General features: G+C 46.8%; 1 protein-coding gene across 3 annotated transcripts in view; it reads right to left on the bottom strand.

The window, feature by feature from the left end:
• The window catches only part of LOC126987530 (gamma-aminobutyric acid receptor subunit beta-like), a 161,499-nt gene that overhangs the window by 12,220 nt on the left and 123,542 nt on the right, over nucleotides 1–25,737 (bottom strand). For all 3 annotated transcript variants that reach the window (XM_050844534.1, XM_050844535.1, XM_050844536.1), the window contains 3 exons: nucleotides 24,664–24,809; nucleotides 16,872–17,029; nucleotides 2,997–3,281 (listed from right to left, as the gene is read on the bottom strand). In XM_050844534.1, the coding sequence (XP_050700491.1) occupies nucleotides 2,997–3,281; nucleotides 16,872–17,029; nucleotides 24,664–24,809 (589 nt within the window). The remainder of the gene's footprint in view (nucleotides 1–2,996; nucleotides 3,282–16,871; nucleotides 17,030–24,663; nucleotides 24,810–25,737) is intronic.

Here is a 25,737-nt window from a genome sequence, read left to right as displayed (position 1 = left end):
GCTCAAGGGCAAGAAAAGAGTACAAAAAAAGAAGCCCGCTACTCGCCGCTCCCATAAAAGATAAAAGAAAAGAGTAGCCAAAAGAGAGGTCAGTTTCGGGAGGAGAGGTGTCTTGAAACACTCTTCTTGAGTGAGTTCAAGTCATGGGCAGGAGGAAATACAGATGAAAGAAGATTGTTCCAAAGTTTACCAGCGTGAGGGATGAAAGAGTGAAGATGCTGGTTAACTCTTGCGTAAGGGATTTGGACAGTATAGGGATGAGCATGAGTAGAAAGTCGTGTGTGTCGAGGCCGCGGGAGGGGGGGAGGCATGCAGTTAGCAAGTTCAGAAGAGCAGTCAGCGTGAAAATATCGATGGAAGATAAAAAGAGAGGCAACATGGCGGCTAAATTTAAGAGGTAGAAGACTATTAGTAAGAGGAGGAGAACTGATGAGACGAAGAGCCCTAGACTCCACTCTGTCCAAGAGAGCTGTGTGAGTGGATCCCCCCACACATGAGATGCATACTCCATACGAGGGCGGACAAGGCCCCTGTATATGGATAACAACTGTGCGGGGGAGAAGAACTGGCGGAGACGATACAGAACGCCCAACCTCGAGGAAGCTGATTTAGTAAGAGAGAAGATGCGAAGTTTCCAGTTAAGATTTTGAGTTAAGGATAGACCGAGGATATTTAGTGTTGAAGAAGGTGACAGCTGAGTGTTGTCGAAGAATAGGGGATAGGTGTTTGGAAGATTGTGTCGAGTTGATAGGTGGAGAAATTGTGTTTTTGAGGCATTGAAGGACACACGGTTCCTTTTACCCCAATCGGATATGATAGCAATGATAGCAATAGAAATAAAGAAGAGGAAGAAGAAGAAGAAGAGAAAACAGAAGCAAAAGAATCAGAATCAGAAGCAGAAGAAAAGAAGACGCAGAATAAAATGAAACAAAAGGAAAAAAAGAAAGATAACAAACAAGGAAAACATAAAAAAAGAAGAAAGAAAATAAGAAAACGCGACCCAAGAAAGGAAAGTACAAGAACAAGAACCAAAAGAACCAAAAACGGGAAGAAAGAGAAGACGAGGAGGAGGAGGAGGAGGAGGAGGAGGAGGCGCAGAATGATAATGAATGAACCAGCCAGCCGCACGTGACACCCTGAAAAGCCCATCAATCAAGCCTTTGTAATCCCCCCAGGCGACGCTCTCCCCGGGGACGACGACCCGGGGGGAGCGGGAGGAGGAGGAGGAGGAGAAGGAGGAAGAACCAGGACGAATTCAAGGTTATCCGAGTTGCTGATGGCGGGGAGACAGGACGCATTGAACTTATTTTTTATTCATTTTATTTCATTTATTTATTTTTATCGATAATGGCAGGCAGGTAGGAAGGCAAGCAGGACGCGTTTGTCTTATTTTTCAGGTTACTTCATTTTTATTTTTATTTTTATGTATTTCTAGGTATTTTTATTCGTTCGTTTATTTTACTCTTTTATCTTATTTATGTGTTTTGTGTGTGCATCAATAACCGCTGTAGACGTGTCAATATTGTCTCTTTTTACAGTGCAGGAGACAGACCCAAAGCTAAATAAAACATGCCAATGAAAACTGTCCGCTGAAGTGCTGCGCCATTAAAGAGAATAGCGGATGATGGCAAAACAGAGGATTGAGTGTTGTTCCGGGAATGTGTTGATCCAATCTAATAATACACAGTCGGCCCACGCGCAGGATATGACGTCACACGGTTCCCATCTATGATTCTAGACATTTACACTCTAGGTTATGGCGCCCCGTAGATAAAACTGATATTACAGGGATAACTCATGTGTGGCAAAGAGAACGAAAGTTAAAAGTAACGGAACCAAGAAGCCGTGAGTTAGAATCCTTGCAGGGGAACCGTGTGACGTCATGCGCTAACTGCTTCAAAATTGGGACCCTGAGTGGGACGACTGTGTGATTTTTTAAAGACAGTGTCGATCCTCCCCACTTCAAGGACTCTGAGTCGTTGTGAGCAAGAAATACAATTGTGGAGAAGAAGGCTGATCCAAAGTGCGCCAGTGAAAGAGATGAGAAAAAAAGCGAAGATCAACTCTTGCATTATAGTTCACGATGATCTGAGTGAATTATGTATGGCTTAAATTTAGGTGGATAAGGAAATGCAACAAAAAATAATGGGGGAAGGTAGAAAAGGAGGATGTGGTGGAGATTGTGATGGGTGGGGAAAGGAAAAGGAAGTAAAATGGGGTAGAATAGGGTATCAGGACACCTCTCCTCCCGAAATTGACGTCTCTTTCGGCCACCTCTTTTGATTCTTTTTATAGGAGCAGCGAGTAGCAGGCTTTTTTTGTGCCCTTGAGCTGTCTCCTTTGTTGTAAAAAAAAAGAAGACAAATGGCAATAACACGGAGGTTTAATGAATGAAGAAGAAAAGTAGAGGAAGAAGAGGGAGGAAATGAAGACAACTAGCAAAACAGAAGAAAAGAAAACACGATGAGGATAATGTAGAAGGAGGAAGGTAAGACAGTGAATTAGTGTACATGGGAAAATTATGTACGTAAATAATTCGAATCGCAATATCTACCTTTGTTGATAGATTTTTGAGGGTAATCTAATAAAACTTTACACCTGAGTGAGTTTATACAAAATTCAGTGTAGAATAACGACCGGCTCCCGAAACACCTTTATTCGCAGAAAAAAATGAACATCTGTATAAAAAAAAAATAGGACATGCGAGCGAAAGTGAATTTAGAAGCAATTCGATATCAATGAATGAATGAGGAAAACACACACACACGGAAAACAACACACACACACACACACACACACACACACACACTTACACACACACAAGCTACCCCCCTCCTACCTACACCCACACCCACACCCACACCCACACCACATCAGTCACTAAACAACAACGAACATGATACAAACACACCCCATATACACAGCAACACACATACACCCCCAACCCTCCCTCTCTTCCCCTCTCCCTCCTCACCCCACCCCAAAACAACACTAACCCAGGGCCACACGCGCGGACGTCGCCTCGTGGTTGATCCAGAAGGACACCCAGGATAGCATGACGATGAGGATGCTGGGCAGGTAAGTCTGGAACACGAAGTAACCGATGTTTCGCGTGAGGTTGAAGCTGATGGAGAGCCGCCTATAGACCCCCGTGGCCAGTGACTCGGTGCGGTCATTCGCCTCGTAGCCCATGATGGTGAACTGGGGTAGCTCGGCCTCCTCCACGCCCACCACAGGGACCTCCTTCCAGTACATTACCACGTCGTCCACTGTGTAGCCGTCTGGGGATGAAGAGGAGATGGTTAGTGATGGTTAGAAGGAAGTGGAAGAGAAAAAAAAGAGGTTGGTATTATGGGGATGGAGAGCAGATACGTTAGTGATGGTTATGGAAGGAGGTAAAAGTGGAGAGAGAGAGGTTGGTATCTTAGGGTGGAACCGTGGATAGCAGGTAGGGTGGTGATGTTTAGGAGGTGGAAGAGTGGAGAAAGAGGTTGGTATTGTCAGACACTTCAGCCTCTTTCATCCACTATTTTCAAAGGTAATGTGGTAGAGGAGGAAGTGGAAGATGAGGAATGGTTGGGTGGATGAGAGGAAGATGAAGGGAAGGAGAAAGTGGTGTGTGTGTGTGTGTGTGTGTGTGTGTGTGTGTGTGTGTGTGTGTGTGTGTGTGTGTGTGTGTGTGTGTGTGTGTGTGTGTGCGTGTGTGGAGTATATCACACCGCCCTCTCATAGCAACAACTAAAACAACAACAATAACAACAACAACAACAAATAATTACAGTGTTACGGAAGACAGAGCAAACACAATAATCTCTCTCTCTCTCTCTCTCTCTCTCTCTCTCTCTCTCTCTCTCTCTCTCTCTCTCTCTCTCTCTCTCTCTCTCTCTCTCCTTTCTTTACCTTTTCCTTATAATCCAGCTCTCTATCCTTTCCCTTTCCTCCCCTTCCCCACAAATCCTCCCCTCACCGACCTTTCTCCTTCCCCATCCTTCCCTTCCTTACGTATCCTACCCCATCAACACCCATTCTCTCTCTTATCCTTCGCTTATACATCTTGCCTATCATCTATCCCTCTTCTAACTCCTCCTTCAAGTTCTAGTTCTCCACCTTCCTCTCCTTCTTTCACTTCTCCATCGTTGTCTTCCTTTCCCACCCCTTCCATCAGTATCTCCATCTATTCTTCCTCTCCTTCATCCTTGCCTTCCTTTCCCTCTCCTTCCAACCGTATCTTACTCTGGTCCTCCTCTCCTTCCTTCTCTCCTCCGTCCGTGCCTCCCTCGTCTTTTTTTCTCTCTCTCTCCTCTCCTTGCCTTCCTCTACCTTCCCTTCCATAAGTACTTTCTTCTCTTCCTCTCGTTCCTTCCCTTCCTCCTTTTCCCCTTCCAGTCCAACAGTGTGCCTCCCTCTATCAATCCTCTCCTCCATCGTTGCTTTTTTCCCTTCCACCAGTACTTCTCTCTATTCTTCCTCTCCTTCATTCGCTCCTCCCTCATCTCTCCTTGCAACAGTTCCTCCCTTCCTTCCTTCGGTACTCCCATCCCTTTTCCCTTTCAACATAACCTTCCTCTCTTCACCTCTCATCTTCCTTCACTCCTTCCCTCTACCCCCTTCCCTTCCAACAGTGTTATCGCGCCGCCCCTCCCCCGCCAGGAAAGACCAAGGGCTCCGGGAGGATATTAAGGACTAGAGGCGGACGGCTGGGCTCGCACTGTTCAGATTATGGGGTCCCCTCCTGGCCTCTTCTCTCTCGCTCCCTTCCCTTCCATTCTCTTCTCCGGCAAGCTTTTCTTTCTTTCCCCGGTCAGCGCTCTCTATGCAGTCCAGTTTTTTCTCCCATGTCCTCTCTCCTTTTTTCCTTCCTTTCTTTATGTTTTTCTTATTTTTTTCTCTTCTTCCTCCTCCTCCTCCTCTCCATGTCTTCCCTCTCCTTTTCTTTCTCCTTTTTCCTTCCTTTCTTTATATGTTTTTCTTATTTTCTTCTCTTCTTCCTCCTCCTCCTCCTCTCCATGTCCTCGCTCTCCTCTTCTTTCTCCCTTTTCCTTCCTTTCTTTATATGTTTTTCCTTATTTTCTTCTCTTCTTCCTCCTCCTCCTCCTCCTCTCCATGTCCTCTCTCTCCTCTTCTTTCTCCTTTTTCCTTCCTTTCTTTATGTTTTCTTATTTTCTTCTCTTCTTTCTCCTCTTTTTCTTATCTATCTTTCTTGCAAGCTGTCTATCTATCTAGCTTATTTTTCCTTTTTCCTCTTTCTCCTCCTCCTCCTCCTTTCATTCTTGCAATCTATCTATATCTATCCATCTTTTTTATTTATTTTCACATTCTCCTCTCCCTCCTTCTCCTCCAATCCATTTTTCCTCCACTTCTCTCTTATCAACAGAAAATCATTAATAATAAGAAAAACAAGTAAACTAAGAGTGGACTTATTGCTTATCAGGTTCAAATGCTGTGTGTAGGGAGTCTGAATCTGTGGTGGTGGTGGTGGGGGGAGGGGAGGGGAGAGGGGGGGGACTGTTGCTTCTGACTCTTGTGAAGAATCTGAACCTATGAAATGCTGCGTTAGGGAAATCTATACACCACAAAATGCTGCCGTACGGGGTTTTAAACTATGGATCAATAAATGTATGTATGTATGTGTGTATGTGTGTGTATGTAGTGTATGTGAGAGGGGATGTTGTATTTGAATTCAGAGATTATAAATAAGTGTTTTGTGGGGTAGTGGAACCTCCCCTCCTCCCTCATCTCGCCTTCCTCTAATCCCTTCATTCCGTTCCCTCCTTCCCCCCTCCCAACATTACCTCCCTCTGTTCATCTCTCATCTTCTCTCTTCATCTTTCCTTTCTTCTCCCTCCTTTCCCTTTCTTTTCCCCTCCTTCCCCTCAACAACTTTCCTCCTTCCCTATCATCCCCTTCCATACCCATCCTACCCCATCAACACCCGTTCTCTCTCTGATCCTTTACTTACATATCTCACCAAGCCTCTCTCTCTTCTCCCTCCTTCCCGACAGTGTTATTGCTGCGTTAGGGGAATAATATACGACAAAATGCTGTAATATGGAGCTTTAGGACTATGGGATCAATAACTGCTTGTGTGTGAGGGAGTCTGTCAGGTGGAAAATGCGGTTTGCTTGTGTGTTTCTGTCTATCTAAATATACTGCCATCTTTTCTTTTTAATCACTTTTGTTACTTTTTCATTTTTTCCATATTTACAACGTTTCAGTAAGCAAGGTGTGCATATCCCCGCTAGTACACGCACGACGGGCTTTGTTCTGGGCGGGTCAAGTGACACTCTGTACCTGTAAACCATTCGTCTCCTTCCCGCGTGATGCATACCAGGAATGTCATTACGTGGGGCGTGTATATTGCATGGAGAGGTGAAAGACGCGTGTTAGGTTAGAACGGGTCACGCGTCTCTCAGCGAACTGGCAGAGGTCCGTGGTGCTTGTAGTGAGTTGTAGAAGGATGGGAACAGACAGATAAGAGGCTGACGTTTCCTCTCATTACGTGGGGCGTGGATATTTCATGGAGAGGTGAAAGACGCGTGTCAGGTTAGAACGGGTCAAGCGTGTCTCTCAGCGTACTAACAGAGGTCCGCGGTGCTTGTAGTGAGTTGTAGAAGGATGGGAACAGACAGATAAGAGGCTGACGTTTCCTCTCATTACGTGGGGTGTGTATATTTCATGGAGAGGTGAAAGACACGTGTTAGGTTAGAACGGGTCATGCGTGTCTCTCAGCGAACTGGCAGAGGTCCGCGGTGCTTGTAGTGAGTTGTAGAGAGATGGGAACAGACAGATAAGAGGCTGACGTTTCCTCTCATTACGTAGGGGCGTCTATATTTCATGAAGAGGTGAAAGACATGTTAGGTTAGAACGGGTCATGCGTGTCTCTCAGCGTATTGGCAAAGCTCCGTGGTGCTTGTAGTGAGTTGTAGAGGGATGGGAACAGACAGATAAGAGGCTGACGTTTCCTCTCATTACGTGGGGCGTGGATATTTCATGGAGAGGTGAAAGACATGTTAGGTTAGAGCGGGTCATGTGTGTCTCTCAGCGTATTGGCAAAGCTCCGTGGTGCTTGTAGTGAGTTGTAGAGAGATGGGAACAGACAGGTAAGATTGAAGGAGTCTTTTACCTACCTTAACGTAACCTAACCTTTGCCTATCACACTTAAATGGTACAGATAAGAAAGCGGACCCACTCACTTGAAGCTCTCTCTTTCTTCCATATTTTCTTTCTCTTAATTAATATAAGCTAACGTAGGCGTACCACACTTAAATAGTATAGATAAGAAAGGTATCTCTCTCTCTCTCTCTCTCTCTCTCTCTCTCTCTCTCTCTCTCTCTCTCTCTCTCTCTCTCTCTCTCTCTCTCTCTCTCTCTCTCTCTCTCTCTCTCTCTCTTATTAATCTAACTTAACCTAACCTAATCTATGACAACCACACAAAAAGTAAAATGCGAAAGCTATCTCACTCTCTCTATCTCTTTCTTTCTTTCTTTTCCTCTTAATCTTATCTAACTTAACCTCTGCCTACCACACATTAGAGATAGGACAGTCATCTCTCTCTCTCTCTCTCTCTCTCTCTCTCTCTCTCTCTCTCTCTCTCTCTCTCTCTCTCTCTCTCTCTCTCTCTCTCTCTCTCTCTCTCTCTCTTAGCTCACGTAACCTAACCTAACCTATGACTACCACACAAATACTAGAGATACGAATGCCATCTCTCTCTCTCTCTCTCTCTCTCTCTCTCTCTCTCTCTCTCTCTCTCTCTCTCTCTCTCTCTCTCTCTCTCTCTCTCTCTCTCTCTCTCTCTTAACCTCACGTAACCTAACTTAACCGATGACTACCACACAAGTACTGAAGATACGAATGCCATATCTCTCTCTCTCTCTCTCTCTCTCTCTCTCTCTCTCTCTCTCTCTCTCTCTCTCTCTCTCTCTCTCTCTCTCTCTCTCTCTCTCTCTCTCTCTCTCTCTCTCTCTCTCTCTCTCTCTCTCTCTCTCTCTCTCTCTCTCTCTCTCTCTCTCTCTCTCATTTTCTCCACTCTAATTACGTACCCAAGAGCGAGGGAATAACGAGCAAGGAGAAAAAAAACTCTACGGATAACGTCGGAAACTTTTCACATCATAAACTATATATTTTTTCTTGCATTTTTCCTTTTTTTTTTAAGGTCCGTGCAATAAAGAGGCGCCAGCTTAAGGTACACGGGGGAGAATGAGGAAGAAATAAAAAATAAAAAATAAAAATAATAGACCTCGATGTTCCCTGTTTTATTATCCTCTTCTCCATCTACGCGCGGTCATCTCTGAAGGACAAAGAAAAAAAAGAAAAGAAAAAATAGAAAAGAAAGAAAAACCGAACACAAGGAAAGATAATAAGCAAAGCACAAGGTTCGCAATGAGGCTGAATTTTGGAGTGTTAGTGAATAGTGAGGGGTAATACTCTCTCTTCGTCCCCCCCCCCCCCCTCCCTCCCTCTCTCTCTCTCTCTCTCTCTCTCTCTCTCTCTCTCTCTCTCTCTCTCTCTCTCTCTCTCTCTCTCTCTCTCTCTCTCTCTCTCTCTCCAGCAGTCGTGCATTATAATTCCCACGACCCTCGACCTTTTAAAAGCGTAAGATCGATCGTCCCCTTTGCCGGCACATTCATACCCGCTCTTACGCTTCCTGGAGGACGGTCGCGGGTTAAGACACACACACGCACACACACACACAAACACACACACACACACACACACACACACACATTCATAATATATACAAGCGATGAGTACGTACACTTATGCATTTCGTGTTGTGAGTATGTGTCCTTTTGTTGTTGTTATTGTTGTTGTTGTTGTTGTTGTTGTTTAGATGTGACGCAAGATACGCAAACACAAGGCAGGACTCTTTAATATACGCAAGCAAGCCAGATGTGTGTGTGTGTGTGTGTGTGTGAGAGAGAGAGAGAGAGAGAGAGAGAGAGAGAGAGAGAGAGAGAGAGAGAGAGAGAGAGAGAGAGAGAGAGAGAGAGAGAGAGAGAGAGAGAGAGAGAGCGAGAGAGAGAGAGAGAGAGAGAGAGAGAGAGAGAGAGAGAGAGAGTAGCTTCCTAGTACCTCCCCCAAAACGGCCTAATGACCTTGTACTAATTCTCACCTCATCCAATCTTACTTTCAGGCTAATGCCCCCTTAACTTTATCTACTACTCTACTGTAACTAACGCGCGGACAGCCAAGCCTTCGTCCTCCTCCTCCTCCGTCCTTAAATATCTCTTTCCGTCTGTCTATCTGTCCTCTCTATTCGCGGACAGCCAAGCCTCCGCCCTCCTCCTCCTCCGTCCTTAAATCTCTCCTTCCGTCTGTCTATCCGACCTCTCTATTCGCGGCCAGCCAAGCCCTCGTCCTCCTCCTCCTCCGTCCTTAAATATCTCCTTCCGTCTGTCTATCCGTCCTCTCTATTCGCGGACAGCCAAGCCCTCGTCCTCCTCGACCTTCATCCTTAAATATCTCCTTCCGTCTGTCTATCCGTCCTCTCTATTCGCGGACAGCCAAGCCCTCGTCCTCCTCCTCCTCCGTCCTTAAATATCTCCTTCCGTCTGTCTATCTGTCCTCTCTATTCGCGGACACCCAGGCCTTCGTCCTCCTCGTCCTCCGTCCTTAAATATCTCCTTCCGTCTGTCTATCCGTCCTCTCTATTCGTGGACAGCCAAGCCCTCGTCCTCCTCGACCTTCATCCTTAAATATCTCCTTCCGTCTGTCTATCCGTCCTCTCTATTCGCGGACAGCCAAGCCCTCGTCCTCCTCCTCCTCCGTCCTTAAATATCTCCTTCCGTCTGTCTATCCGTCCTCTCTATTCGCGGACAGCCAACCCCTCGTCCTCCTTCTCCTTATATCCCCACCTCCCGTCCGTCTGTCTGTCTCTCCTCCCTCTCTTACCCTCCACTCCTTCCTTCCTTCCTTCTAAATCCATGGCAGTGTACATCCCACCTCATGGACGGTAAGCACTGATATTGATGATAAAGTAATGTGTAAATGATGATGATTTTGACGGTAGTGATGATCATGACGTGGAGGAGGAAGGGAGAATGATAATGAAAATGAACACAAGAAAAAGAAGAAAAGGAAGAAAAAAAGAAACAGAATGAGTTAGACGATATTACTATGATCATTAAACTGAAAGAAACAAGGAAAAGAAGAATAAAAGGAAAAAGAATTGACAGAACACGAAAAAAAAAACCAATCAGCAATCTCACAAACACCACCATCACCATAGTGCGAGCGATGGTGACGGTGGCTCTGGTGGTGATGGTGAAGGCGGTGATGACGATGGTGAAGATGATGGTGATGAAGGCGAAGTAGGCTCATGATAGCGGCCACGGCAGCGTCCATCAGGAGGGGCCTCGAGGGCAGGAAGACAACAACGGGGGAGGAGGAGGCGCTGACGGTGGAGATTGTGGTGATAGGCGGCGTGGGGCGACGGGTACGCGGCGAGGAGTGAGGGAGTCAAGGCTACGGGAGGGGGAGGCGGAGGAGTGGGTGGGGGAGGAAGAGGAGGAGGAGGAGGAGTTGGAGGAGAGGGAGGAGGACAACAAGATGATGATGATGGTAAAGAAAAGACGAGTATGAAAAAGAAGAAAACAACAACACCATCACCATCACCACCACCACCACCGCCACCATCAACAACAGGAACAATAACAAACAAGACAAGACGTATAAAGAAATACCAACGAAAAAGGAAGAAGCAGGAGAGGAAGAAGAAAAAGAAGGAAGTTAAGGGATGCAGAAGAAAAAATAAGTAAATGAAAGGATCAGGGGGAGAATGGAGATTGTTCGCCATAAGGAAGGAGGTCAGCAAGAAGAGGTCACCTGGTCAATGGTCACCTCACCTGGCCGGCTGAGTACAATGTTACCTGGACGCGGAGGGAAAGAAAGGACGAACTCGATGTACTTACTTACGGGAGCCGAGTTTTTTGTGTTCTTTTCCTTTCTATCATTTCCGAGAACAAACCTAAGAGTGCGCAGGAAGATTCATGTTTGATGTTATAGCATTTTTGGTTGGAAAGGGAAGAAAAATGAGACGAAGCAGAATCTATCAGAACACACACACACACACACACACACACACACACACACACACACTACTGAGAGAGTATTGGAAGACTTGGTTTACACACACACACAAAAAAAAAATAACAGTAAGAGACTTCAGAAACGTGTCTAATACTCATCTACGTAACTCAGATATAACAACAACAAAAACAACAACAACAACAACTACTACTACTACTACTACTACTACTACTACTACCACTATCACTTTGAACCACTAGAGGGGGCAAGAGGCTGCTCCTGTGGCCTCCAATTCACTAACCTAGAATCCTGACGTCTCAAGGCCCATGACGTAACCACCTTTTTTTATATTCAAGGGCAGAGCAAGAAGAGGAAGCGTAGAAGGTACAGTCGGGGGAAGAGGAAAGAGAGTAGGAGTGTACAGTTGTGTTGTGCAGGTTCGTTAAGTGCTTTAATGTAGCTGTTGTGTATCAGGGAGTTTATTTGCATACATTCATCCACCAGCCCTCGCCTCGATACTAAGAGGGAGACGAACACGCAGAAAACACGCTGAATGGACACGCGGATTTACATATAAGACAAACAGGCGTGACAAAATAATGTACTGACGTCATTTACTAAGTACATTTATGAGAGCGATAAGGCGTTAAGGCTGCTACTACTGCGGGAGGGAGGGAGACTTTACCCGGGGAACGCGCTGAGTGGCGACGCTGCACGGCCACAATCATAAATAGGCGTCCTTGAACAACATACAGACGACTCATTGACTACGCGCATCAATGAGTTGGAGAGAAAAGTCACCGTCGCGATACTGAAAGCGACTCTGTGCAAGGAAAAAACCGAGATGGTGAATGAACACACGCTTCGGCGCCTCCAAGATGAGCAGGATCGATTGAAAGACGCACTGACATACCTAACTTTACTACGCGCGCCTCGTGAGTGGCATCAGCGAGACAGCACCAGCAGCGGCCTCCCCTTCCCCTACCAAACCGGCGCGGGGTGGCGGTAATTGGTGGGCGGCGATAGCAACGATTCCTGTCCGCGCGCCACAGAATGACTGACCGACCGACTGGGAGACTGACTGACTCGTGACACTGATGAATAACAAATCTGCTCGCGGCACAGAGGATGGCTGACGGGCTGACTGACTGACTGACTGACAACAATACACATGATGGTCAGTTAGTCAGTCTTGCAACTTCCGCCGTTCACAAGAGACGCATTCAATAAAGGTTCTTCTATTTCAATTCTACTCCAACAATTAGTTTTAGGAGCGTCTTGTGAGCCACGACGCTGTACTGTTACACTGATACTTGACGCTTTTTTATGACACTTGGCCGCAATAATAAAGAGAAATAAAGAAAAACAGTGAGACTTTTGACAACCCACAGACTTTAGACTCTGCGCGATCTTTCTCTTGTCCAGAACCACCACGACGCCCTGCCTTTCCCTTCCCTTTCCTTCCTCTCCCTTCCCCTTCTCTCACCGACCCCTGCCAATTAGTTTTTCTCTTCCCCTCTTTTTTTTTTTTTTTTTTTTTTTTACAGCAGGGTAGACAGTGCAAGGGCGTAAAAAAAAAAAAAAACAAAAAAAGCCCGCTACTTACTGCTCTTCCCTTGCCAATCTGCTACACTTTCCCCTTCCCTTTCCTTCCCCTACTCCGCTCCCTTCCCTCCCTTCTCTCCCCTTTGCTTTCCTCCCTGCCAATCTGTTACTCTTCCCCTCTTCCCTTGCCCTTCCCACCTCTCCCTTCCGTGTCCCTCCTCTTCCTTCCCTTCTCCTCCTCCTCCTCCTCCTCTCCTCTCGGCTTCTTTTATATTCTCTCCCTCTCATCGCTGTTTGCCAATCTGTTACTCTTGTTTTCTCTTCCTTTGCCAATCCACCCCACTTCACCCCTCCCCACTCTCCCTTCCCTTTCCCTCCCCTTCTCGTCTCTCGCCAATCTCTTACTCTCCCCCCCACAGCCTCTCTCCCCTCTCTGTTGCTGCTATTCTTCCTTCCCCTTCACTATTTACTCCCCTTTCCCCTTCCCGTCAATCTGTCACTTTCCCCCTTTCCCCTTTACTGTCGCCTGGTGCTCCTGCTATGCTATCCCTTCCCTTCCCTTCCCTTCCCTCTCCCCTCACCCAATCTGCGTCCATCCTCGTTCTCTTCCTCCTCCCCTCCTGCCCGGTACTTTTATTTCAATTAACGCAAATGGGGACGGAGTTGAGGGGGAAAATACACACGGAGGTAAAAATATGAGCCAGGTCGGCCCCGCTCCATTAGCACAGAGGGAAGAGAATGAGATGTTGTGAGCGAAGGTGAGTTTAGCTTTAATCATATCCCTACTCCACCTGCGATTGATAGTGATGGCGTGTGATGCTGACAGTAATTGTGGCGTAAAGATAACGAGAGGTAATTAAGAGTAGAGAGTGAGACAATAATTGAAGGTAAGCTGAGGTCACTTTAGATTTAATTAAGAGATGTCATATATTATCGTACTCACCACATTGTATTGATCATTTTTAAGCTTCAAACTTTCGTACCAAAACAAATAACGACAGAAAAGCAAAGTTAGCGTTAAAACTGTTATTTATTGACGTTTGTTCGCTTTTTTTGCTCTAGTTATCGGTCAGAAACAACGAAAATGCAATGAGATGAGTACGGTAATTTGGTAACGCTGGGAGGGAGGGAGTGGAAGGAGATCTGTGGGTAAGTAGGAGAGCCAGTTAAGAGGAAGGAAAGGAAGAGGTGTCTGGACCCAGAAGACGAACAAACAGAGGAATGACCATAACAGCACAGTCGTTAACGTCTGATAGAACAAACACTAACAAGGAGGGCAACAGATATACAAGAGCCGTAAACATCTGATAAGACAAAACACTAACAAGGAAGGTAGCGGAAACAGATACCCAGACCCAGATACGGGGACATAGGAAGGAATAAGAGGAAAGGAGGGAAGGAAGAAAATGACTAACAATACACTGTTCACACTAACGTCGAAAATAAGCCCCTCCCCCTTTACCCCCATTCGTATACATTATTGGCCAGTCAGCACGAAAGAAAAATAGGTAGTAAAAGGCAAGGAGGCTCACAATACGCTGTTCACACTAACATTGATAATAGGCCCCTCCCCTTTTCCCCCATTCGCATATATCATTGGTCAGTCCCCACGTAGGCCACGCCCCCACTTCAACTCAGGCTACGAAAGGGCAAACGCTATTGGTGGATGATGGACTGGCGTAGGCGGGGTTTATTTTCGTTGTCAATGTGAGTGGAGCATAACTTGGGATTTACTGAAAACTGCATAGCGTTACAGGGACACATCAGGTAAAAGCATAATGGAAGAGGGTGACTCATTCGATATTTTCCTTTCGTTTCCCTTCAGAGTGTGTTGAATCGCGCAGGTAGATTGTGTTACTAAGAAAGGAGGAAATGAAGAAGATAATAAATCGTGGTAATTTGTGACTGTCTGGCGCGACTGGGATAAAGGAGGAATAAGAAAACGATGAAAGGGATGGGAAAGAAAGAAGGATGGGAAGAATGGGAAAGAAAACGAAGGGATAGGAAAGGAAGAAGGATGGGAAAGAAAACGAAGGGATAGGAAAGGAAGAAGGATGGGAAAGAAAAGGAAAAATGAAATTAAAACGAAGAGATGCGAAAAAAAGAAAGATGGGAAGGATGGGAAAGAAAAACGAAGAGATGAGGAAAAAAGAAAGAAGGATGGGAAGGTTGGGAATGAAAAAGGAAGGGATGGGAAAAAAGAGAAAAAAGAATGGAAAGAAAAACGAAGTACAAATGACAGACTCCGCTTCCTATACCGTTTCTTATACGACATTACGTGCGTGACTTCTGGCGTACCGGGAGGACGGGAGAGAGAGAGAGAGAGATAGAGAGAGAGAGAGAGAGAGAGAGAGAGAGAGAGAGAGAGAGAGAGAGAGAGAGAGAGAGAGAGAAAAAAAGGGGGTAGGTTACTGGGCCAACGGTGGAAAGGGAAAAAAGTGATAAAAAAGTGTCGAGTAAATATTTCCCTTCGTTTCCGAGAATATCAAGTCGAGAGTTTGGCGCAGGAAGGGCGAGGAAGGGGCGGCTCGTCCTGCATCTTGGAAGGAACAACACGGCAGCCTCGCCAATACTATATGAAGACATTTAATATTCTCTCTCTCTCTCTCTCTCTCTCTCTCTCTCTCTCTCTCTCTCTCTCTCTCTCTCTCTCTCTCTCTCTCTTATCATTCAAATTTCCTGGCCGTAACCATTCCCTCTTATCTCCCTGCTACATGATTTCCCTTATCTCCACCTCGCTAATTACGTCAGTATCTCAACTCCTCCCGCTTGTCCTTCTTTTCCTCCTCCTCCTCCTGCTCCACTTCTTCCTCCCCCACCTTCTCCTCTTTCTCCTTCTCCTCCTCCTCCTGCATCCTTCTCCTTTCGTCTGTCTCCTCCTCCTCCTACTTCTGCGTTTCTTAATTCCTCCCCGACTTTCTCCTCTTCTTCCTTCTCCTTCTTCCCCTTTTGTTACCTCTTCCTCCTCCTCGTCTGTCTCCTCCTCCTTCTCTTCTTCCTGCTTATCCTTTTCCTCCTCCTCCTCCCCCTCTTCCTCTCTTCTTCTCTTCCTGTTCCTCCTCCTCCTTCTTCTGTTCTCGCTACTAATTTCTGTTTCTCGTGCATATTTTTTTTCTCGTCTATCTCCTCTTCCTGGCGCCTTTTCCTCCTCCTTCACCTCTTCCTCTTCCTCCTCCTCCTCCTCCTCTTCCTCCTTCCTCCTTTGTTACTTATTCCTCGTGCAATCTTCCTCTCTCCTCTGTTTCATCTTCTCCTTTCTCTTACTCGTACGAACGCTTCCGACCCTTCTTCCTTTCTTTCGTTTCTGTCAACTCTACGAAGTGAGAGAGACTGATGAGAGAGAGAAAGAAAGAATGGGAACGAAAAACAAATCCCAGAAAATGTTAGTCTAAAAGTTTCTTAATTTTTTTTCTTCTAAGATTTTACGCAGATTTTCGTCTTTTTATTAATTTTTGGCGTAGGTACGGAGAGAGAGAGAGAGAGAGAGAGAGAGAGAGAGAGAGAGAGAGAGAGAGAGAGAGAGAGAGAGAGAGAGAGAGAGAGAGAGAGAGAGAGAGAGAGAGAGAGAGAGAGTTTTTTTTTTGAGAGATAGACAGAGAGACGGACGTCAACACAAATAAAGAAAGGAAAAAAAGACCTTCCTTACCTCAAAAAAAAAAAAAAAAAAAAAAAAAAAAAAAAACATATAAACAAACTTAGAACTCTCCTCCTCTCCCATACATGAGTACCTCCTTTTGTCGTCTTTTTAACAGACAAACAGAGAGATGTCAATTATTACCAACTCAAACAACCAACAGCAACTTCAGAACTGTTGAATATGTTGGGTGTAGCCGCTAACACGTAAAGGTAGTTCATAGGAAGGACACAGGAACAAGGGATAACATACTGATGCTACTGGAACTGAGGAAGGAAAGAAATAGGTAGAGTTTTCAATATTGGCGTAAGAGAAAGACGACGACGAGGAAGAGGAAGTATATATTAGATGGGAGATAAGAAAAATGAGAAGCAATAGAAAGACAGTGAAGAAATATACATTAGAAGAAGAAGGAAAAGAAAAAGAATTAGGGAGAGAAAAATATAGAAGCCTGGGAAATATAAGGAGAAAAAAGACAGAAGCGAGGTAATGCAAAACAACCCTCCAATATAACCTAACCCATCCCTTCCACAACGAGACACACCACCACACTCCACCCTCCACCCTCCCGCACTCCACAACAACAACAAAAAAAACACAGCAACACCCTCTAACCCCTCCCTTACCCCCCTCAAACAAAAGCCTACAAGCTGCCCCAACTCACAGCTCTCGATCTCGACGGTGCAGTTCTGCGTGTCGAGCGGGTAGTAGTGGAGGTCCATCATGCAGGCCAGAGTGGTGGTGAATCGCATGCCGTACGTGATGGAGCCGTCCCCGTGCAGCCTCACCATCTTGTTCTTCTCGGTGACGTCATGCAGGTAACTGAAAGGGACCAGAGGGCGGGTGAGTGACTGAAGGAGGGAGGGGCGGATGTGTTAGTAACGAAAATGGACCAGAGAGAGAAGAGTGTGAGGGAGAGAGGGAAGGACGTGTTTATGGCTGTGTGTGTGTATGTGGCTGAGACTTTATGGCCTTGGAGACGAGTGATTCTTAAGAGTTAGTATACCAGAGGGAGAAGAGTGTTAGGGAGAGATAGAAGTGTGTGTTAATAGCTGTGTGGGAGGAGGGGGGGAAGGGGCGAGAGAGATATCAAGGCTTCTGGAGACGAGTGATTCTTGAGGGTTTTAGAATACGTAAGCCTATGAGAGAGATCAGTTTACGAGTGATTCTTAAGAGTTAGCACATGTGAGGCTGTGAAGGAGGTCAGTTTACGAGTGATTCTTAAGAGTTAACACCAGTGAGACTGTGAAGGGGGTCAGTTTACGAGTGATTCTTAAGAGTTAGCACATGTGAGACTGTGAAGGAGGTCAGTTTACGAGTGATTCTTAAGAGTTAGCACATGTGAGACTGTGAAGGAGGTCAGTTTACGAGTGATTCTTAAGAGTTAGCACACGTGAGGCTGTGAAGCAGATTAGTTTACGAGTGACTCTCAAAAGTTAGCACATGTGAGACTGTGAAGCAGATTAGTTTACGAGTGATTCTTAAGAGTTAGCACACGTGAGGCTGTGCAGGGGGTCAGTTTACGAGTGATTCCTAAGAGTCAGCACACATACGCCTGAGAGCAGTGAGAAGGAGATCTGATTATGAGTTTCTTGTCGGTCCTCCATCGCAAGCCTTTGGAAAAACACCATACTTATAAGATTTAGCATTTGCGAGCCTTTGGTAATTTATCGTGCATGAGTATAGCTTGCCCCCTCCCACACTCCATCATGAGGCGAGAAGGAGAAACTGAGATACTGAAGTCAACATATATATGCAAGTCCTTTGGGAAAATCTGTTATGGAGTAATTTGTGGGACTTCCGACTATGTGGCTTTGGGTGTAGTTAAGATCTGTGAGCCTTTACGGAGAACAGTGTAAGAATGGTTAAGAAAAGAACGGATCACGGGAACAGTTAACCCGGTAGCAGCGACGGGCCAAATTTGTGACTTTACCGTGTAGCAGCGACGGTCCAAATTTTTGCCTGACATAAACCCCCCAAAATAGATGATGCATAAATTGATTACAAATGCGTTGATATATATTGTGAAACAGTTTGCGTGAGTGATGATTTTTTCTCATTTTTCTCGCTTAGAGGGGCCTTTAAGAAACATGACCCCCGCACCTACCGGGTTAAGGTGGTAGAGGTGTACAGAAAGGTCCAGGAGAAGGACTGCAATGGTATGGATGAGAAACGGTAACTATGTAGGAAGGAAAGTGTTGGAGATGGAGGCTGCAGGAAGACGGAAGAGGGGAAGACCAAAAAGAAGATGGATAGAAAGCATAAAATAAGACTTGAAGGAATTAGAGAAAAGGGATGTGAATGATAGGAGAAAATGAAGACGGCATAGCAGGAACAACGACCCAGTAATGAAAGACAGGAAAAGCTGAAGAAGAAGAAGAAGAAGAAGAAGAAGACGAAGGAGAAGAAGAAGAAGAAGAAGAGGAAGGAGAAGAGGAAGAAGAAGAAGAAGAAGGAGAAGAAGAAGAAGGAGAAGAGGAAGAAGAAGAAGAAGAAGGAGAAGAAGAAGAAGGAGAAGAGGATGAAGAAGAAGAAGAAGAGGAGGAAGAGGAGGAAGAAATACAAGAATAGTTCCTTGTCCATCCATCTATTATTCCCGGTCTCTCGCCTTCTGCCACGCCTCGAGGTCAACAGCCCGGCGCCCCCTATTGGAAGATCGATGTACTAGGAATTGCTTGCTGCCTTCCCGCCTTTCTCTCCTCCCTTCGCCTCAGCCACGCGCAGAGGTCAACAACCCGGCTCCTCAAAGACCCACAAAGCCGAAAACACGTCACTCCTTGTTCCGCGTCTCTGAGGGCTGAGTGCGGGATTCTGTTTCGCTCTCTGGGGACGAGGACACGCGTGGGAGAGTGGGGTGGGATGGGAGGATGGGGAGTGACTGGTAGGGGTAAGGGGTGAGGAGATATCGAAGGCAGGGGTCGTGGGTAGTGAGCGGCAGGGATGGGGACGCATGAGATGGCTGTGATGAGGTGGTAGGAGGAAGGTTCAAGGAATGGTAGGGGACGGAGTGGCAGGGAAAGGGGGAGATGGTTGTGGTGAGGCGGTAGAAGGTAGGGTTAAGGGTTGGTAGGGAGGGGGGATGACTGGGATGGGGTGGAAGGCAGAGGGCTGGAATGGTTGGGGTAGGGGTGGCAGGGACAGGGGGAAGATGGCTGAAAATGAGGGGGTGGAAGGCAGGGTAGGGTAGAGCATAGGTGGTAGGGTAAGGCAGGGTAGTCAGTAGTATGGAAGGGGCATCAATAGGGGAAAACGTGATGACTTTGAGAGGAGCAGCGAGTAGCGGTCTTTTTTTATTATTATTTCTTTTTTTGTGCCCTTGAGCTGTCTCCTTTGTTGTAAAAAAAAAAAAAGGACAGGTAAGGGAGGAAGAGACGGGACAAGACACGGGACAGGTGGGGACGGCAGGTGGGAGGGTGTGACGGAGACAAGGTGACGGCAGGCAAAACAGATGATCTCGCTCGCTCTTCAGCTAAAAATAGACATCTCGGTCACGGGGGCGGGGAACGGGTTGGGTTAGGTCAGGTCAGGGACGCGGCGCCAGTACCCGAAAGTGACTCGCCGATCGAACGCATTACCTGACGCGTGCACACCTGAGTCAAGGGGCAGGAAGAAGGAAGAGGGGAAGACCAAAAAGAAGATGGATAGAAAGCATAAAAGAAGACTTGGCAGCAAAGGAATTAGAGAAAAGGGATGTGAATGATAGGAGAAAATGGAGACGGCATAGCAAGAACGACCCCGTAATGAAAGACAGGAAAAGCTGAAGAAGAAGAAGAAGAAGAAGAAAAAGAAGAAGAAGAAGAAGATGAAGAAGAAGAAGAAGAAAAATAAAAAGAAGAAGAAGAAGAAGACGAAGAAGAAAAAGAAGAAGATGAAGAAGAAGAAGAAGAAAAATAAAAAGAAGAAGAAGAAGAAGAAGAAGAAGATGAAGAAGTACAAGAATAGTTCCCTGTCCATCCACCAATTATGCCCGGTCTCTCGCCTTCTGCCACGCCTCGAGGTCAACCGCCCGGCCCCCCTATTGGAAGATCGATGTACTAGGGATTTTCCGTGGATCTTCAGTCAAACCACGATTTCCCCTAGCGTGGTTTTTATTTGTTTCTTGTTATTGCTGCTGATGATGGTGAGTAATACCGTCGTCCTTCAGTGAAATCTACCGTAGCTTTGGAAGATCGTGGACACGTCAGAAAACCACGGAAATATAAGAAGCACGCCAGCGGAAATCGTGGTTTGACTGAAGATCCACGGAAAATTTGCCCAGTGTAACAGCGTTGCCAGATTATCGTATTCACCACATTGTATTTATTACTTTTAAGCCTCGAACTCTCGTACCTACACAAATAACGATAGAAAATTGAAGTTAGCGTTAAAACTCCTATTTATTGATGTTTGTTTGTTTTTGCTATAGTTATTGGTCAGAAACTACGAAAATGCAATGCAATGTGTGCGATAATGTGGCAACGCTGCAGTGTAATAGCCCCTTAAGGCAGGCAGGTGAGGGGCGGGACGGGGAGGCTGAGGGACCACCTTCGCCTCGACTTGGATGTCAAGGGCGTGTCAGGCGCGTCAGCAGGTGTCGGACGAGGGACGACGGAGGCAGCGGCGGAAGGACGGGACAGGACGGAAGGGTGTCACGCTATCCACTTTTTCCCGTCTCTCGCGGCGGCTACTCCCGTTACGTGTACTAGACGAGGGATGTGTGTGTGTGTGTGGGGGGGGGGGGGGTATGGGGGGGCAAGAGGAGGAGAAGACCGGAGTTGGTGGAGTGCATGTATCACACTGGTACACTAACTACTGCCGCGCGAAGGAAGCACATAACACAGGGGTTCCCAATGGGGTAATATCAGGGTTTCAAGGGGAATTTGGATCCCACATCAGCAGACTCAAACATTTGGAAAATTGATATTTTTCTTCAAATTCACCGGGGCGGCACGAAACGCAATTCACCAGCTGCAGCAACCTGTCGGATCGAGTGCCACAAGCTCCTGAAGCATAAGGTTGAAAACATATTACTCATGGACAGGACTGCCACACTTGAGCTCTCCCTAGGCCTCCTGCAGCAATCATCCCCCTCCGCTGAAGTGACACCGCTCCATCCCCTCCCGCAAGCGAGGTGTGACTAAGGCTTCCGAGTCAGACAATCTTGAAAAGGGGGTAATGACATTCTGACAGATAGTGAAAAGGGTACATTGGGTAAAAAAGGTTGAGGACCATTGCCATAACACTTGTACTTTGGGAGTCTCGGTGGCACATGAAACACTCCACTCTGAGCCCCTCCCAGCGCGCTCGCCTTCCCTCGCTCTTCCTCCCTCCCTATCACTCCATGTCCCCTCTCTTATCCGCTCCCTCCTTCCCGCCTACACCCATGTTATGCGTACCTACTTTCCGAGTCTTGCATACACGATTCACACACTCCACCCTCAAGCAGATCAATTACCACACCCGCCTTCCCTTGCTCTCCCTTCCTCCCTCTCTCTCCCTTTCCCAAGCCTCTCTCCTCGCGCCGGTGGCATTAAACAAATAAATACCTTTGGCTAAGAGTACTATTATTACTATTATAAAAAAATGTAGGGAAGGAGTAAGAGAGAGAGAGAGAGAGAGAGAGAGAGAGAGAGAGAGAGAGAGAGAGAGAGAGAGAGAGAGAGAGAGAGAGAGAGAGAGAGAGAGAGAACCAAGACATGCACACGCTTATATAATGTATCTCGTTCGTTTTCGTTCGCTTACTTGTCTTGTTTTTTTATATATATGCCGCTGGGCGAAATAAAACTATCATTATTATTATTATCTTTCAAGAGGAGGGTATCAGGACACCTCTCCTTCCGAAATTGACCTCTCTTTTTGGACACTCCTTTGACCTCTATTCAGGAGCAGTGAGTAGCGGGCTTTTTTTCATATTTTTCGCCTTAGCTGTAAAAAAAAAAATATTGATGAACGGCAGCGTATACGAATGAACGGAAAATAGAGAGGATGAACGCTCTTAACTGTATATATAAGCTCTTTTAGGCCGTTTTCATATTACTTTGTGTGCTGGATTCCCTTTCTTAGTCGACTGTACGGCGGTGTCAGAACGGCCCGCGAGCCAGCCAGGGCGGGGCGGGGCGGGGCGGCGGTCGTGGCCATGGGGGCGGCGGCGGTAGGCCAAGGTCAAGACGCTTCACTGACTCGCTCCGCCAACGCAACAGCCTCGAGGTGGTGGTCTTGGGGGCGGCTCTCGGGAGGAAGGGTGGCGGGAGGCAGGAGATGAAGGAGGAAAGGCGGGAGGAAGGAAGGAAGGAAGGGAATGAAATAGGGAGGGGAATATAAATGGGTGACTGACTGGGTGGATGGATGAATTTGGAGGATGAAAGGAAAATAAGAAAAAAAGTTCGATATAGCCAAGTGAGGACTCTTGAGAATGGACGGGAAGAAGGAAGAAGAAAGGGAGGGATGAAGGAGAAAAGGGATGAAAGGAAGAAAGGAAGGAAGGAAGAAAGGAGGGAGGGAGGGAAGAAAGGAAAGAAGAAAGGAAGGACAGGGCCATATGATGAAAGAAGGAAGGAAGGAGATGAGTCGAGGGGGAAAAGGAAGAATGAAGGAGGGAGAGAAGGAAGAAAAGGAAGGAAGGAAGAAGAGAATGAATGAAGGGAGAACGGATGGTAAGGATTAGTAGGTGGAGAAAGGGAAAGAAAGAAGGAAGGAAGGAAGGAAGGAAGGACAGAAGAAAGAAAGGAAGGAAGGAAGGAAGGAGCACATTGTCAGCAAACAAACATATCACATAACATCGACTACTTTCCTCCTCCTCCTCCTCCTCCACCTTCACCATCACCTCCTCTTTCTCTTCCTCCTTCTCCTCCCCTCCTCTTCCTGCTCCTCTCATCCCGCCCTCCGGTAATAGTGTTAGTCCCATCTCCTTCCAAACACCTTCCCAGCCCGGCCCTTTCTCGGCGTGTTGGGCTCCGGCGTCAAATTAGAAGCGAGAGGTTAATAGAATGAAGGCAAGGAGGAGGAGGGCAGCGACACGGGAGGCAGAGGAGGACGAAAAGGTGTTGGTTCAGGTGATGGAAGAAGAGAAAGGAGGTGGGGAATAGGGAGGAGGAAGGAGGAAAGGGAAGAGAAAGGAAGGCAGAGACGAAGAGGAAGGAGAGTAACAGGGAAGGCAGAGGAAGATGAAGAGGTTAGTGCAGGTGATGGAAGAGGAGAAAGGAGAAGGAGGTGAGGATAGATAGAAAGGAAGATGAAAGGGAGAAGAAAGGAAGGCATGGGGCAGGGGGAGGATGAGACAACAAAGGAAGGATAGACGGAAGAGATGGAATGGGTGGAATAGGGACGGTTAGATAAATAGGGAAGAGAAAGGATAGCATAGGACAAGAGAAGGACGATAAAGCAAGGAGACAGTAGGACAGATAGACATGAGATGGAGATTGTAAAATAGAGACGGTTGGGTTAAAAGGGAAGAAAAGAAAGGAAAAAGAAGGGGAGAAGGAGAAAGCGATAAGGGAGAGCATGAGAGGAGAGATGAGGGGATAAAGACGGCGTGAAGGAGAGGGAAGGAAAGGGGAAAGGGAGGAAAGAAAGGAATGCGAGAGGATGGCAGGGGGAAAAAATGCGATGGGGGAGGGGGGGAGGGGGGTGAAAGGAACAAGTGTATGGAAGGGAGAGAGGAATAAAGAGAAGGGGAGGAAAGAGGAATAAAGAGAAGGGGAGGAAAGGGAAGGAAGGAAAGGTGAAGTCCGCCAACACACACACACACACACACACACACACACACACACACACACACACACACACACACACACACACAAAGGCGGAAGCACCCACGCCACCTGTTCACTTGTTGTGGCTGGGTGCAGGTGAGAACGTAGGAGGCGAGACGAGGGAAGGGAATATCTGGGTGTGTGGTAGGGTGTGTGGAAAGCCTTTTAACACCCTCACAACACTCTTTCCGTGCCTTCTCCCTCCCCCGACATGTGTTGTGTGTATCGTCACCACCACAAAGCCACACCAGAACGCATTCACGCCCCACCTGCTCTTGAAAGGCTAAGTAGTGAGACTGCAAGCGTGGAATGCCTTTAAAATCATTGCAATCCCCTTACCGTGTCCTCTTCCTAACCCAACATGTCCTTTGTGTATCATCGCTGCCGCCACTACACCATACCAACACGCTCTAACGCCTCACCTGCTTTTGGGAGGCGGAGGAGAGAGTCTGCTGCTGTGAAATGCTTAAAACACACTTACAAAACCCTTTCCATGCCCTCTTCCTCCCCCGACATATGCTTTCTGTATCATCGCCTCCGCCACTACACCATACCAACACGCTCTAACTCCTCACCTGGTTTTGGGAGGCGGAGGAGAGAGTCTGCTGCTGTGAAATGCTTAAAACACACTTACAAAACCCTTTCCATGCCCTCTTCCTCCCCTTAATATGTGCTTCGTGAGTCGCCATCTCCACCACGACACACCACCACGCCCCCACGACTCACCTGCTCTTGTCGTTAGCGAAGAAGGTATCCGGGACCCAGATCTTCTCGGCAAAGTCCCCGGGCAGCGTGAGGAGCTCGTCGCTGGAGCTGAAGGCCAGGCGCTCGTCCTTCCAGTACTGGTTGAGGTACATGGTGATGGTGTAGTCCTGGGGGGGAGGAGGAGGTGGGGTGAGTGCGTGGCAGGAGTGTGTGTGTGTGTGTATGTGTGGTGTAATATGGTGGAACAAGAGTGTGTGATATATTGATTTTTTTTTATAAGCGACTACACTGCCTAATTTTAAAGGTAACAACACTTCCTGGGGTGATGACGATGATTATGATGATGATGATGTTGATGGTGATGATACTGATGAGGATACTGATGACATGAGTTAATGGTATTTTTGTGTCTGCTTAAATAGTGTGATGATGATGACGATGATGAAAGGGTAATACACAACTCACGTATCCGTAGTCACCAAAGAGAAAAAACTATATTGATGATGATGATGATGATGTATGTGGAAATAGGTTGTATAATGGGTCACGCAATACTCTAAAAATAACCAGAAAACTCAAACCCATTCTTGACCGTGGTTGCGTTGCTCATTCACCTTCCTTCACTCACCTGCCTGGGCTTAATTAAGGGAAGGTAGACTTAATGATTTTACGTGTGTGGGAAAGACACGTGGTCGACCTAACTGACTAGCTTTATATTTTAATAGTAGTAGTAGTAGTAGTAGTAGTAGTAGTAGTAGTAGTTGTTGTTGTTGTTGTAGAGAGGGAGACCTATACTAAGCTACCTCTCTCTCTCTCTCTCTCTCTCTCTCTCTCACCCCTTCGGAAAACTATCGGCCCCATTCAGCAGTTAATTATATCCGCAACTTTGGCTCTCACGGCGCGGCGGAGCGGAGCGTCAGCCTGTTAGCGCGGCGCCCACAAAGGGACTGGATTTTTTGGGGGGGCCTCCTTTTCTCTCTCTGGCCTACCCACTCCCTTTTTTTTTTTCGCGGTCTGTGTATTACCGCCCTCCCTTCGATCGGGTTCTGCGGTCGAGGTGTAACTTCCGGGTCCCAATCAGTGGTATTTCTTGTT

This window comes from Eriocheir sinensis, chromosome 65 (genome assembly GCF_024679095.1).
Source record: "Eriocheir sinensis breed Jianghai 21 chromosome 65, ASM2467909v1, whole genome shotgun sequence".
NCBI classification, from domain to species: Eukaryota; Metazoa; Arthropoda; class Malacostraca; order Decapoda; family Varunidae; genus Eriocheir; species Eriocheir sinensis.
Note: the sequence above shows the minus strand (reverse complement) of the source record. Positions and strands in the feature narration are given on the sequence as shown.